The sequence below is a fragment of the Lingula anatina genome, chromosome 7 (assembly GCF_051362555.1).
Source record: "Lingula anatina isolate TDL-2025a chromosome 7, LinAna3.0, whole genome shotgun sequence".
Taxonomy (NCBI): Eukaryota; Metazoa; Brachiopoda; class Lingulata; order Lingulida; family Lingulidae; genus Lingula; species Lingula anatina.
Window position 1 is genome coordinate 11342501 of NC_141773.1, and position 15972 is coordinate 11358472.

Sequence of the window (15972 nt, forward strand, 5' to 3'; positions counted from 1 at the left end):
ATGTACCAGTCAAATGCTCTACAATCGTCTCTAAATAATTCTTGGTAGGTATTCAGGGTGTGATCATCACTGAACCCAGCGAGAAAACTTTGGTCGTTGCATACGGACAGGAGGTGATACTGTGGAGTAACTTCAGCTATACTGCCTCAGAAAATGGTAATACAAGAATTGAGGCACAGCTTAACTTAAATGGAACAGTACAAAATAAAACTGTGTACACGTATGAACAAAACGGAGGCAGGGGAGGGAACACCATCTCTCCACATCTACTGAATCATTTCCAATCACGAACAGATATTGAGGAGTTGAGGGAACCCCTGGCAATTGGTCTCAAGATAAAACAAGCACAATGGAACGACAGCGGAAATTATACATGGAGTATGGTCGTGGACAGAATTCTGGCAAGTTCACATGCCAATGTACACACGAACGACCTTATTGTTGGATGTAAAGTATACTTTATTTCTTGTAGCTTTGATGTATGTATATTTCATGTATCTTAACGGCATATTTAGTGATGTGTAAGAAGTCAAACTTTATTACTAGTACAATGCTTCTGGAATCACGAAGGCAACAATATGCTACTGTACAATGGGTGGGTGTGCGCGTGTGAGATGAAGGGGGGAGGTGTGTTTATGTGTGCGGCTGCTCTCCCGTTTGAGAGGGCAGAACAGACCTACTCTAATATGCTGATTTTGTTTACAAATAAGTAACTAGGAATCACTTTATTTAAGGGAAACCAACCAGTGCAGATCTCCAATACAGTCAAATAGGTAACACAACATACAACCTCACATGCAACACCAGTGGCGGAAAACCTGTCCCAGACGTCACCATATTTAAGAACGCAAATGCAATCCAAACGTTTGTGTCTGATGTCCCAGTGTCAGTTACACTCAACATAACATCTGAGTCAGTGTTTTATTGCACTGCTACAAATCAGCTTGGATCCGTGAACAGTAGTTTGGTGTTACTGGTAGAGAGACCTACTACAACTGAACTAGGTACTGTAATTTGATATAAGTTGTGAACCATATACTGTATAACTGAAGACTTGTGTGGATGGCTATTATAAAGATCTATTTTCATCAAGAAAGAGAAAAAACGTGCCTTATATGCAATTTCCTCATTTTGTGTATTGATTGAGTGACAAATCAACATTTGTTTAATAACCTGTAAAACTATTCCATGTGTTCGTTAAGCCCCTGTTTCACCGGGATTGCGATCCATTGTCAGACGCATTTTGGCCAATTTTCACCATTGTGTAAAAGTGTAACCGGGAATTCAGTCTTCACGGGTTTGATAATTAGTAGTTCTTTATTTTTCCCTCTTGCAGCAACACCCCCCTTCACCTCCACCCCTGACTACTCAGGTGTCACCCAAGGACCAGGTACTAACCTTTTGCATCTTGAATTAATTTGAAATCATAAGTTTGCTTTTGGTGACCACTCTAATGGCATTAACACATAAGGTGTGTGCTTAAAATGAGTTCAGGTGATTACGTAGTTGTAGTAGTTCCTGTGTGAATGATAAATTTAAATCCAACGTGTTAGTGTCAATAAGCTATAGGATATCAAAGGACTATGGTAAGGTTTTCTGTAAAATAACGCTGACATATTTACAGTTTTAATTTGGTTCCCTTTTCAGTAATCACTGAGACAACAGACAGTTCATCAAGTGAGATAATAAAATGATTTAACACTGTTTTACCCCTAATCACAAATAATTAGCGTCTGAAATAATACAAACTGGTATCTGCTTTCAATATGCCATCAAAACACATCCTGATAAATAATTAACATGGAGTAATGGCAATATCTGTAATTTTCCTTTCTTTTTTTTTTGGTCCTCGACTTCCTGCAGTGTCGCACAGGGGTGGGGTTGAATCAGATAATAATGCTAACTAATTAAGTGCTCGGTGTTTGTCATTTTCCCAAACTAATTCTACCAGCTAGGGCAGTGGCACAAAATCCTTAGGTTGGTTCTTAGATTTATTCTGAACTTAAATGTATTCTGAATTGAACAAAATTATTGACGATATCTTTAATGAATACCATATAATTGATGTCTGCATTTATATGCTTTATATGTTTTTTATTTGATATCTACCCCTTCTCTCCTTCGCTTGCTATATCATGGTAATGCTTTTGCTTTTGCATTGTAAACCTTCCATCCATTTAATTTTTTTTTCGTAAGATAAAATGCAATTTACGTTATATCTTCTTTTATGTTAGTGCAAGGCGTATCAACGACACCCACACCCAAGTCACTTGAAGTACAATATATTATTATAATAGCTGTGAGCGGGTGTTGTGTCGTGGTGATCGTGATAATAGCTGTGGTCTGTATTCACAAGCATTCGGCAAACAAACGACAGGCAAATCCTGGTAAGTATTTTAACTATTGAACATCATTCCGCCTGTGTTATTCTCTCTTTAATGACACGATCAATATTTTTTGATATCATTTTATATATTTTATTTCATTCAATTTGTATTTATAACGAGCCTTTCTTGCTGTTATTTTGGTTGTCTTTCATGGGTTTCCTTTCCCATTGTTATGCCCTCTAAACCACAGCAAATATAGTTATTAAATCTTAAATTTACATAATGAATTGGCCACATGTGTTGTGTTAATTTCAGTAAAAAGGTTTTCTGTCCTTTGTATCAAGGCATCATAATTAGAATAATTTAGACATACCAAGACGTCATGATTAAAACCAGTAAATGAATTTATTTTAAAATGATATTAATAGAAGTTGTTGTATATCAATTAAGATGCAACGTTCCATATTCAGATAAGGAGAACACGACAGGAGCACAAGCTGAGAACCAGCATGACGAGATGCCCATGGATAGTTCCAAATATCAGGTAAGAAGGGCTGCAACTTTATAAAAAAAAAAAAAACAAACAAACAAACAAAAAAAAACAAAAAATGTCCCGATAGTTACGTCTCGATATCCCCCAAATTTAAGTGTCTTTTAACCCGTGTACAGGAACAAGTGTGTGACTTTACTGGAACGTCGTTTCTCTTGCCACATTGTTGTTTTTCATTTAGATTTTTCAATGAGAGAAAATGTCAAAATGGAAAAAGAGCTACCTTTGATGTGTGTGTGTGTGTGTGTGTGTGTGTGTGTGTGTGAGAGAGAGAGAGAGAGAGAGAGAGAGAGAGAGAGAAACTATTACAGGTAAGCAGTATGGGGAAGAAGATTTTGGGGAGTGGGGTGATAAAATGAAAACCTTCTATCTAACAAATTTGAATTAACGAAAATGAACTGCATATAACATCATTTTCATTTTTACAGCAGGAACAAGAGGAAAAGCAACAGAGAAACATAGAAGGCCTCCAGTATGCCGACCTCGACCTACGTCCCACAGGAAAAACAAAGCCAGCAGGCGGGGATGGCAGCAACAAACTGGTGTTCAACGACGACTCCCATGTCGAGTATGCCGAAGTCAGAAAAATGTGATTAGCTTTGCTTCATCAGTGAGTAAGAAGAACATTGGTATTATGTCAGGAAGCACAGTAGCTGCGGTTATATTTGAAAACAAATACACATGTTAGCATGTGGTACGTACTGTCAAACAGTATCTTATCGAAGGAAAAATCGTGTTTTGTCAATTATTTGGATACACTATGGAAATTGCACAGTATTGTTTAAAGTTATGATTCAGTTAAACCCTTATGTGGTGTTTTCCGTTCAAAGCTTATTGTAGTGCTTTATCGTACACTATATATGGATTCAAAATCATGCTGTTAGTTAAGGTTTTTAGAATCTGCCTTTATTGACTGACCAATTATACTGTACAACAGATAAATCGTTTTGGTTTTATTTAAAGGAGGCGGTTGCCCAAGTTTGATTTTAAAATTTGTAACCATTCGATTCGTTAACGCCGTATTCATCGTTATCGCCCTCATTTCTTAAACATACGCATTGCTTCATTCTGACTTAATTTAAGTCAGACGTTAAGATTAGAATTTTGTATTTTTATCACTAGATATAAGCGGTACGTGTGTGTAGTGTTATGTCTGTTGCTAGCCTCCCGGTGACATTCCCATGGTAACCAGATAACCTTAGTGATATCACAGGCGTTGATCAATAACGTGTCGATTATGGCAGAAGTGATTACTTTACGACCACTTCACAACGAGCGCCTTGACACAATTTTGGATTCTAAACGAATATATCTTATTTGAAATGATTGACGAATGAAATGATTTGGAATCGGCTGAATTCATTCCGTGTTTAAAATACTACCAAATTCTTATTCATCATTTTATAGCAATCTCTGATTTCAGGAAATAATCGGGAGGTTGAGTTTGAAATAATTTCCACCAACCATCCCAACATAAAAACGGTTACAATAGCTATCTTGTCACTAAGGATTACTGGATATCAAGATTGGGGAGGGTCAGTTTATGTGACTCACAGTCTCTGGAATATACATGTTTTCCTTCACGTTCTTCAGTATATGAGAAAGAGCTGTGAAATTAAATTCAGTAATTTGTTCTAGAAGGGGGGATGGGGAGGGGCGGGTTTTCAGACTTTCGAGCGCTGGTTATGAGTGTTCAACAATCGAATTTAGATCTCTTTGCAACATAAAACGCCGTTATAGACAATTTTACTCAGATACAACACAGTTAAATGGGAACATAGCTTTGCAGTGTCAACATCCTTATACGTTTTACACCTTTATTGATGCAATAGAAATATTTGCTTATGTGTATCCGAGGTTCTGTTAGAGTACTGAACAATATCATAAACTTGTGGTTAGTCATCTCAAATTATCTCGAAATCATTCCAAACATCAAGTTTCATCAGGTAACAACCCTCTGATATCGTATCTGTGGATATCAGTTGATTTTACCATCGGGTTCATCTGAATGTATATTGTATATAATATTATATATAAACCTGGAATGATTTTGGGCGATATATATATATGTATATCCCTACAGTTTTTGAAGCATAGATCCATTTTCTTCATGAGTGTGTCGTGGGATCTGCCCATGCGTTGATAAGAACGCAAACATTTTTCTAGACACTTAAAGCATAGACACTTAAAGCATAGATTTGCCAATGGGAGGGGTATAAACACTTTTATCCTCCAAAAAGAACCAGGAAGACCCTTGTAGTAAAGCCCCCTTTACACTGGACGGCGTCCTTTCTGCGTCCAGCAGTACGGCCCCTTTTGAGAGTTAAAAAATTAAAATACTTTACGGCAGACAACTGGCCGATCATTGAGCATTCATTCTGATACAAAATCGATGCTTGTGCCTCCTTATTAAGACCACAGCGATGCCAAATTTTATGGTCGCAGAAAGGACGCAGAAAGGACGCCGTCCAGTGTAAAGGGGGTATTAATAAGCTGTTTTAAATGAGGTTATGACTCTACTCAACTGGTTGAAGACCCAGCATAATCATAGCAGTGATAATAATTAAATTTCAGGTCATTTGTACTGTATTTGTGAATATTTTTAGTCCATCATTCTGTGTGCACCCTGAGTTTAAAGGCAAGTGCCGTATATTAGAGTACAGACTAGTATAGAGAGTTGGTGAGAGTCACAATCAGTATTTGGAAACACGGGGTGTATAATGTCATGTAATACATAAAGTAGATGATAAGGCTCACGGGTGGATCCCGGATTATTTGAAAGGGGGAGCCTACCCCCCCCCCCCACTTGGCCTGTTGAAGGGCCCCAAATTTTTTAGTATTTTGGAGGGCGAAGGGTACCATTTGGTACGGTTTAGAACTATGATTCAGCAAGTCAAAATTCTAATTTCAAGAAGGGACCAGAAATGGAAGGGGTACGGGAGGTCAGGACCCCCCTGACCCCCCTCTAAATCCGCCACTGCAGCTTAATTGTTAGAATTCCTAATGCGGAAAGGAAATTAGGTACTTAGGTCCAGTGCATGTGATACGGAAACTTATTTTCAATTTATACACAGTGCTATGTTAAGTTGGTGCTTCTCCTTTCCCTTTCCATTTAATGAGAAGTGTGACTAATTCTTGATGGATAGATAAAATGAAGTAGGTGACTCAATTTTCACTTTCTTGTTCATGATAAATGTGGGCGTTTTGTCAGGTTTTCATGTTATAGCTTTAGGTGTTAATTGATCATGTGATAATATATTAAAATATTGATATTTTTGATATTTAAATTTTTTTCGAAATGATAAAGTACATTACATTCCGATGAAAGAAGAATGAGTTGATTTTTCTATTGTTGCTCTGCGTATTAATATAAATTGTAGTATAGAAAGCTTATAGAGGGATGCATAGTGAAGCTGGTTATAGTGTATGAGTAAATAAATTATTAATATGACTCCTATCGTAATATGGGTATATTATGCAGGGTCACGAAATTCAAGACTTCTCAGTAGGAAATTGCCATTTTATTACAGAAAAGGGAGAATGGACGTGGCAGGGCGTTTTAAATTTGCCGTCTCATCTATTTGCTCCCACATTCCACCCTACCCCCTTTTGACACAAGCGTGGTGGCATTCCCCCCCCCCCTCCCCGCGCCATTCTCCCTTCTGATACTATTGTTATGAACCAGCTGTTCATGTAGAGTCGCAAGAAAACTATTTGCTGTTTTATTAGGTCGTTGCTGAAAAATCAAAGCCTACATTCAATTTGCTTGGTTGTTTGCCAAGAACGCCTTTATCGAGTGAGTAATTTTACTGATATTTACTTCCCGGTCGAGGGCTACAGAGGTGCTCGAAAGTTTTTAACTTTAGGTATTATGTGTATTATGTGCGGAGCTGACCGTCAACAGAATAGATTTGTATACGTTTTATAAGTGCCAAGTAGGACCGGTGTGGATTATTTGTATTTTACGCAGGTGGGGTGGTATAGGGGTATGTGGGTGAATCTTCTGCCCGACCCGCCCAGGCCTCCTCACCCTCCTAGGGTTATTTTTTAGAATCATTAAAATAATTAAATTCGTCTTAATTTAGTGTCATTAATATTCAGGATTTATAAGATTATTTCAATTATAATCAGCTGTGACTTATAAAATACATTAAAGAAAAAAGTTGATGTTGTTTTCTACCTGGCCGAATTTTCTATGCTTATTGTTTTTTGTATTGAATTGCTTAATGTCAAATAAACATTATGTGATATTAACGTGTGTGCGTTTCTCATATTGTCACAACTTATTGAAATACAGCAAAGCATAGCAAGGTTAAATTTATTTGCAGAAAGACATCCCCCCATTTCTTTTTTTGGTATAAATAGCCGTGTACGTCAAAATTAAGTCATTTTTTTTCTGAAAGTACCTAGAAATATGAATTAGTTTATTTTTGTCAGTCTCCTTTATCACATCAAGACCATTATGTACATAAATTAAGACTATGAATATTCTTTTTAAAAAGTGGACGTCTACAGTTGACAAAAACAAAACTTCAAAATTTATCATGAAGATTAAAATGGCGCCTCCTCGTTGCCTTTTATCAGAAGCGAACACCTGAGGTGATCTCAATGTATGACTCTCAGTATGTCATGTTACGTGTTTGATCAATGATACCACAAGGTGCACAGCTGCAGCTTTTATCAAACTGGGTCACCTTCCAAGAAGAACACATCGATATCATGTTGCTGCTCTGTATGTTTATATAAGGACACAGACATCAGTGTTGACCTAAATTCGATAACATAGACACAAACATCAACGGTGGCCTACATTTGATAACATACGGGTGGTGGGTTATAACAGTATGCCATCCACACAACACAGGAATATTGATTTTTTCAGCTAGAGTTAGTAATCTGTAGACAGGTATTTTATTATTTCCGAAAGCAAACCGTTTCCTTTTTTCTCCCATAACAACGACAACAACATTCACCTTAAAGGTGACCCCAGCTTTATCAGCAGTATAAAACATAATAAACGCAGAATAGCATATAGCCCGCTTTAGGAAGAAAAATCGATAATTGTTTGAAGAAAAAAGAATTCTGCTCAGCTTACTGGAATAGGTACATTGTCAACTATTATGGGGGCTGACAAAGATCAAATTGTACATTAAAACCCCAAAACTATGAGCACAAGACCATTGAACAGCTGCCAACATTTTCATTGAACATTCAAATGTGCGACTTGAAAACCGTTGAATGTCGTCTCAGGAGCTAAATAAAAATTCAAATAAAATGACGTCCTTGACGGACGAAATTCAATGGCGGGAATAGAGAATGTGTGTTATATTGTTATGAGCAGCAGTTTTTATAGGCACTTGATTCTTTTAAAATGTCAGTAAGGTAGGCCTACATATTGCGCATTACGCGTACAATAGTTAGTCCATATTTTTCGTTGAACATACCAGCTCAAGGGTCTAGCATGTTTTCATATGTGGGGTATACGTGTGGTGTTATACTGCATGGATACCTTGACTTGAAATACATTTTGATGTTGTCATTCTCAATAGAATTAAACTGATGAAATTATCACGCTTTTTTCAAACATCAACAGACTTGATTTTCTCCATATTAACAAAGGCAACTTTTCTAGCAGTTAGACTCCAACTCGCATATTATTATTATTATTATTATTTTTATTATTATTAAGAAGAATACTGGCGAATGTCATAAATGTAGACCACGGTGCCTTCTAGTGTGTTTGTCTCAACGCCTCAAACCCAGGCTTCTCTACCGCAGCCGATACTGGCGAAAATTTGTTCGATGATAGTTCAAAAAGGTCATAGAGTGCGGAATGTGACCTCGTGACTGTTCTATTCATAAGGGGCACGCGACAAATGACGAAGACGCGTTTTCATTGGTCGCTGAAGTGGATTAAGCCCCCAGTGTGTTTGAATGACCTGGGGAAACAAATACAGGTAGAGTGGGGTGTTGATAGTTTGATTATAATATGTACCTGCAAATAGCATATTGAACACCGAGTTTTAAGTGAGTCGGTAATATTGGAAGTTGCAAACTAAGGTAAGTTGGCTGTCTGAAAGTTGCTTTACGTACCTGTAATAACCTTTGGACTACACGTTTTTCTCGCCTTTCTGTTTACGATTGTTATGAATTATAGAATGCGCAAAGCTCTAAGAAGTATTTTTCCCGATCGTTTCATGCAGTTTTTGATATCACTTGTTAATAATGCCAATGTATCATTACGATCAGAAGGCTTGCATAAAAGGTAGATATATTTTATTGAAAAAAAAAATAATTAAGGTAGCTCTCTCCAACAGCGGTATGGTCATAAGATGAATAGAAGGAAAATGATAATAGAAAAAATGTTGAAGGGAAAAATGGGTAAGAGGTGAAAATTAAAACTATGAACTAAGTACAATTATTCGTAAAAAGTATTCTTACAAAAATTAAAATATAATATTGCTTAAAAAGTCCAGGGTCTACAATTTGTCTACAGAATCTATCAGTGTCTTATTTTGATGTTTACAATTCAGTGGACTTCGTGATTATGCAAATTCCTGGAATGAAATTCAATGACTATAGAAAAAACAACATGTGTCCGTGATTCACCGTTTCTCCAAAAAGCTGCAGGTTCAAACATCATCTAGATGCCAGTATTGGGACTGTGCAATGCCTTCGACGATATTTCTACGGTCCAAGGGCTTTGGATTAAAAAATGTTGAATGTTTAGTTTGAAAAAAAACATAGAATCTACGGAGGCCATGAATCCATTCGATTGCATTCGCACTGCTATCTTCCGTTTCGACGGACGCCACACGAAATGGGTTATACAGGCATGGCAAATGTAATTTAGTCAAAACATCTTTTGCATCAAACCCTCTTTTATAACACCTTTCCTACTTATTTAACTAACAGATCGCAATAGGGAAATAATAATTAAATGTTTTTGTCGAATTTAACTAACAGGCATCTAATGCCGTATTTCAACATATTGACATTAAACGATCTCCCCAACCAGCTGGCTGTCAATATCACAGTATACGGCCTCAGCAGCTCTGTCTACGTCCACGTGAAGTTTCATCTCTTCATTAGCCATGTCAAAACATTGATATTTCCACATTAAACTATCTCCCCAACCAGCTGGCTGTCAATATCACAATACACGGCCTCAGCAGCTCTGTCTACGTCCACGTGAAGTTTTATCTCTTCATTAGCCATGTCTCTAAGACTGATGACAAGATTGTCGAACGTTGGGCGTTCTGTCGGTTCTTCCTCCCAACACAACATCATCATATTGTACCTAAACATGTAAGTATAATATCAGCCTTATGCATCATAGACGGCCATTAATATCATTATTTTTTCAGTTTTCATTTTCGGCAATCGGGTTTTAAAGAAACTTTATAATACCGTTTATCCGGTCAGACATATGTTCTGCCCCAGAAGAGAAATGACGAGGGAAAATCGCATATAGTTCATATATTCGTGGGTTGAATTATATATGCATTATATTATCAAAATAATTTTGTAGTACAAGCTACTTCAGCAATAGTGACAGTTAAATATCACCTACGGTACAAGACAATAGGTGCATATTCATACATACATTTTTAATATTTCTTTTTCCGTATAATTTCGCACTATCCCTGCCCGTAAATTCGAATTTAACCTACAGTTGTACATTACCAATCCACTTTTACTCCACTTACAGTTCCTGTGTACAGTGTTGAGGTTTCTCCATTCTGTATCCTGACCTGATCTCACGTATTAGTTCTCGTCCAGACGTAATACCAGGGTAGGGGGTAGCTCCTGTATACGTCACCATTTGTGGAAATAAAATGAATATTTCGTTAAGGCCAGAAGAAATTGCCAATAATGGAAGTTGGAGGGGGCATTCTATTTCCAAAAATAACAACGTTTTCTTTGATTTAGTTATTTATCCCCAAACTTAATGTAGTGCTTACTACAACAAATAAAAAGAAGAATCTTCCAATAAAGATGAAATAATATGCACTATAACCTTACCACATGTATGATTGAATAATCATATTCGAGCATGGAAAAATAATAATCAGACATATCCACCCATCCGTATACAAACGTTTTATAATTGTTTCAAACAATACAAACAGTGACAAATATTTTTTGCATCATACCTAAAGTGACAATCTCCCAGAGAAGAACGCCAAACGACCACACATCACACTTAGTGGTATACACGCTGGCAGAAATGGATTCTGGTGCCATCCAGCGGATAGGGAGAGGGCTCTGGTGCGTAATAATAAATGATTTAAAGATATTGATTTTCTTTTCTAAATTTTCAATCAAAATGTAAATAGTATCACATCTAAAGTTCATACGAATTCCAAAAGTTGTATGATAAACATTGGTGCGCACAATAAAAGAAAGAGAGTACTAGTACACAAAGTTGAGGCGGTTATTTTTATAGATTGACTGGAGGTTGGTGCTGCTTTCGTAAAACATCGTTTGAACGCATGTGTGGTTTCATCACCATTTCATGCTGCATCATAACCTACCAAACATACGTACCGGGCCCATGATGCAAATTAATATTAATATGTGTTGGTTTCTAAAATATAAATTATTCCACTTGTACCGCATCCCTACCTCCATTCTGCTGAGATACTCCCTGCTGTCAATGACGTCACGAGCCAGACCAAAGTCGGACACCTTACACACCATGTCGTCACTGACCAGTATGTTCCTGGCGGCCAGGTCCTGGTGTAGGAACTTTGAGTGAGAAATGAAAGCGTGCAGCTATTTGTACGTGGATATATAGATGGAAGCTGTTCAAGAGTGAAATAATATATTCCTCTCTTTTTTTTTCTCGAACAGATTTTAAGAAATACTAAATGAGTTCGTCTCATTTTACAGTAGCTTTTTTACACACTTTTTCAATTAACTATATTGTGCTAAAGCGTTCACTTAGTATATCGTACTTAATCTTATTCACATATCATTACATCAACATTATATTACTTCACACATTATTGCACTGCCTATTCTGCATCTGCCATAGAGTTGACCAACCTTATATCTAGATATGTGAGCCATTCCTTTGGCAGAATCTAGAGCATATGACAATATATTCCGTGACGTCAATTTACTACTTCCACCATGCAGATTACTATAGGTGTTGTGACTGCGGCTTTTATGGAGATATGTCTTAAGGTTACCATTGCCAAGGTACTCTAACACAAGGAACGCACGGGCTGGAAAAGTTGGATACCTATAAACAACTGCATGTACATCCTCGTTATCCGCTTCGTTTTGAATCTCTAGTAGTCTTCTAATTTAACCATCGCGATATACAGTTAAATGATAATCATAAGAAGTTATTAAGGCCTTTAATAAGGCTATAGGGAGCTGTTCAGTTTATTTTTACCTGCTGATTTACAGAATCCCAACATGACAACCACATTTTCGTGCTGAGGCACTAACTGCATGGTATCTATTTCTCTGAAGAAGTCTCTTTTGTCAACTTCTGTGTACTGTTCTGAAATAAATGAGCACATCATGAACAATAGCTATTTCCAGGTGTGGAATAAGGTAGAAATAGATAAAAAATATCATAAAGGGACTGGGCATTTGATTACCTAGCTCATACTTAAAGATTTACTCAAAAACGTACCTTTCAACAGCTTTACAGCAACGGCAGCATTAGTGGTTTTTAAAATGGCTTTGAAGACCTCGCCAAAGTGACCATGTCCTATGTTCTGTAATAGTTCTATGTCGTTGAGATTGAGTTCTTGAGCTGATTCGTTTAAAGTAATATATGTGTTTCGCTGGTTCTGAAAATTAAAATAATTAAAGGATACTGCAACCTTTATGGTCATTCCAATTACATGCATATATATTAGTTTTTAATACTACGTTGCAAGCGTTTACGTCAAAATGTATGAATACTTACAGAGATAATGAATAGATTTCATCAGTATCACACAGTTGTGTAATCATAAAACTTAAAACCTCAGTTAATAAAAATACCACCATTACCTCTTCTACCCTCTCAGGTACTTCGTACATGTGGTAATCGTCTGTGTTGCCCTTTCTAAATCGATTTATAAATCTTATAAAAGGCAACTTTAAAGTCTTTCCAGGACGTCGAACCTGTAAATGTGTCAAAAGAAACTCCAAGGCTTTAACTAGATTCAAATCATACTTTGTCTAAATGAATTGACTATATTGAAGAGACAAGAAAGTTTCAAAGTATATTTGTTAGTCCAAATGGTAATTTTTGAACGTCTTAAATGATTTTGGTGATGCATATTCGAAAGTAAGTAGAGATTATTAACTAAATAAAATAGGGATACATTCAACCCTATGTACATGTAATATTTCGGACTGGCGGATAGGATAGAAACGCTGATCAATGGTATACATATACACTGTATCTATTAAATCATATTGAATGTTGGAAGCACTTCATTTGTAAGAGTTTATATGGACGTGACAATGGCCCCACGTTCAAGTGGTATCTAGGCCAAAATGCCAATCCCTATCACCCTCTTTTTGCAATTGGGAATTGTAATAAAATTTAAATGCCTACCTGTGTCGAAAGTGTGGTGGTGTTTTTAACAAAATGCACATATTTATGCTAATTAATTAAAAAACACTATTACTTACATCACGTCTTCGGCGTCTGTTTGTCGGAGTATTTTGCCTTGGCAGGTGAACCGCTAAAAACAAACGATACGTATTCATGTGATCTGTTTAATACCAGACGTAGTTTTCAGGAGTGTCATTTTGTACGACTAAGGGAAGGATGGTGATTTAATTTGATACATTATCTTCGATTTCCAAAAAAGTAGCATCTACATGTATGGTCTCCTCTTGACATTAGAATTTTGAGTAGCTGAATCATAGTTCGAAGCCGTACCAAATGGCACCAATCGCCTTCAAAAATTCCCAAAATTTTCGGTGCCCTTCACCAGGTCCGGACCTCACGCCGGGGCTTTGGGGGTACGGTCGGTTTCGCATCTGCGACCTGTCATTCCCCAAAACCGGACCCCTTCAAATAACCCTGGATCCGCACCTGGATGTACACGTATATGCTGGACGCCGGTCATTTTTTTAGTGAGGTATGGGCGCATTTGATTTAATATAAATGATCGGAATAATTTAACCCGCTTGATTTTATCAGATCAATAGTAACACTAATTTCCTCAATTCATTTTTTTCCATTTTTTCTGTCTACCTTTTTACACAACTTATTAAACGGGTTCATATCTTGTTTTCTTCACAAAAGACATGGATTAACGTGCATTATACTATAAGGTTTATATAAACAGATGAGAGGAGACTTAAATTAGATAAGAGAAAAATAGGAAGCATACTTGTACCTCTAAAGGCCACTTTCCTTCGGTTGTATACGATGACTACAATGATAAGAAATCCCAGGAAAAGAGCAGCAGCCAACAGCAATATGGGCCAAAATGTAAAATATCCAAATTTTTCTTGGCTTTTTGGAACTATTCTGGTGGAATTAACTGCATAAAAAGGTTAAAATAAACAGATGAGAGGATATTTAAATAAGATAAGAGAAAAAAATAAGAATAATGTCTGTATATACTTAAGTACTTACAGTATCGTCTTCACTTTAAACACATATTGTCAAACGTTTGTACACAAATACTGTTTGGGTTGCGTTTTATACTATGTCTATAGACGTTCCACAATAAACTATACAAAAGCCAAAATCCGTTTCCTTAAAATACAAGTTGATCGTTTTGTTGGTCATATACCTATCACCCGAACAGTCTGATATTCCTCTGAGGTGGCAGACACTCCTACGCCAATGAGTTTAACAGAGCATGTGTAGTTGCCTCCGTCCCAGTAGCTGGCATTATATATTCGTATCAGACAGTTTATGGTGAATAGATAGTTTGGGTTCAAAGTATATGTCACTGAAATGTTTCTTCCGATAAACTCATTCATAGGTTTAGCTATTTTCATTCCAGCTAACAGTAACATGTAGATGGGTCGGATATCTGTACTGTTCAGCGGGTTAACTTTCTTCCAGATGACAGTAAACCCAATAGAAAGCGCCATGGAAAAATTGCACCAAATTGAAAACGGATCGCCTTCGTCTATCATTTGCAAAGAGGGTGCATTTTCTGGCACTAATACTGAAATGAAAATGATGTGATGAAATGACAGTTTATGGTGATTAGATGATGTGCTTCTACCCCCACCCCCAACCCAACATACCCTCCCTTACCAACCAACGTACGTACAAAGACGCAACTACTCTCACGCACATATACTCGTAAACTCACAAAAACGCCCATACTTTATGTCATTCAATTCTTAACCACATAGAATATTTACAGAAATCCAATTTTTGTGTATCAGATTTTGCTACAGCATATTCCATTCCATGTGGAGTCTAACAAGAGCACAGGAATGAGATTGGTGAATATCACCAATGCAAAATAATGTTCACTCAAAGAGGTGCAGCACACTAAAAACATTATAGAATTGATCATATATACGAATCAATATATACCTACCTTCCATAATTCCACAGGCAGGGGTTATCAATATGATGACCCCTAAAATTAATATGGAAGTTCTCATGTGGAACGCCATCTTAGCCTGGCGCACATTTAATTTTGTATTACTATTTTTGCAATGATGAACATATTTTGGGCGTCGTGTTATTGCTTGTGAATTTGCACACGCCATCCATGCGCTATTTATAAATAACGTGTCATAGAAATTATCATTGACTAATAGTTTCACTTTAATAGGGTAGGCTGTTTGGTCGGCTTTGGTGAATAAAGCTTTCAAATATTATTATTACATCTGACTCCAGTGGAGTTTTCTTTTTAGAGGTCCGTCATTTATATATGAATATGTACAATGTATGCATATGAATGGCATTGATGAATATTTTGTTTTGAAATGAATGATGTCCGACTTCAATCGTCAGTAAATTGAGAAAGTGCTACCTGGGGGAAAAAGTGTTCTATGGCGAACTTACACACCGATTTCTTATACACCTGTTTTATATTCAAAAGAAATATGTATTTATTTAGAAAGTTCAATAGCCATCAAAATGACTCATCCTTA

General features: G+C 36.8%; 2 protein-coding genes across 4 annotated transcripts in view; one reads left to right on the forward strand and one right to left on the reverse strand.

Moving 5' to 3' along the window:
• LOC147760739 (uncharacterized) overlaps positions 1-6245 on the forward strand; it is a 6623-nt gene extending 378 nt beyond the window's left edge. The window contains exons 3-9 of one of the 3 annotated variants that reach the window (XM_087018021.1): positions 49-447; positions 735-1004; positions 1337-1390; positions 1648-1677; positions 2235-2387; positions 2798-2871; positions 3306-6245. In XM_087018021.1, the coding sequence (XP_086874147.1) occupies positions 49-447; positions 735-1004; positions 1337-1390; positions 1648-1677; positions 2235-2387; positions 2798-2871; positions 3306-3470 (1145 nt within the window). In that variant the 3' untranslated portion in view covers positions 3471-6245. The remainder of the gene's footprint in view (positions 1-48; positions 448-734; positions 1005-1336; positions 1391-1647; positions 1678-2234; positions 2388-2797; positions 2872-3305) is intronic. The other 2 variants (XM_087018022.1, XM_087018023.1) reach the window with 2 other exon arrangements.
• Positions 6246-8992: 2747 nt separating this feature from the next.
• Positions 8993-15544, reverse strand: LOC106165112 (tyrosine kinase receptor Cad96Ca). Its single transcript, XM_087017376.1, has 12 exons — positions 15411-15544; positions 14643-15026; positions 14241-14387; positions 13525-13577; positions 12895-13008; positions 12530-12689; positions 12284-12394; positions 11929-12110; positions 11506-11628; positions 11034-11145; positions 10587-10686; positions 8993-10177 (listed from the first exon to the last, which is right to left on the reverse strand). Exons 1-12 carry the CDS (start codon positions 15487-15489, stop codon positions 9997-9999), a joined length of 1746 nt encoding a protein of 581 aa, XP_086873502.1. The 5' UTR covers positions 15490-15544; the 3' UTR covers positions 8993-9996.
• Positions 15545-15972: the final 428 nt, after the last annotated feature.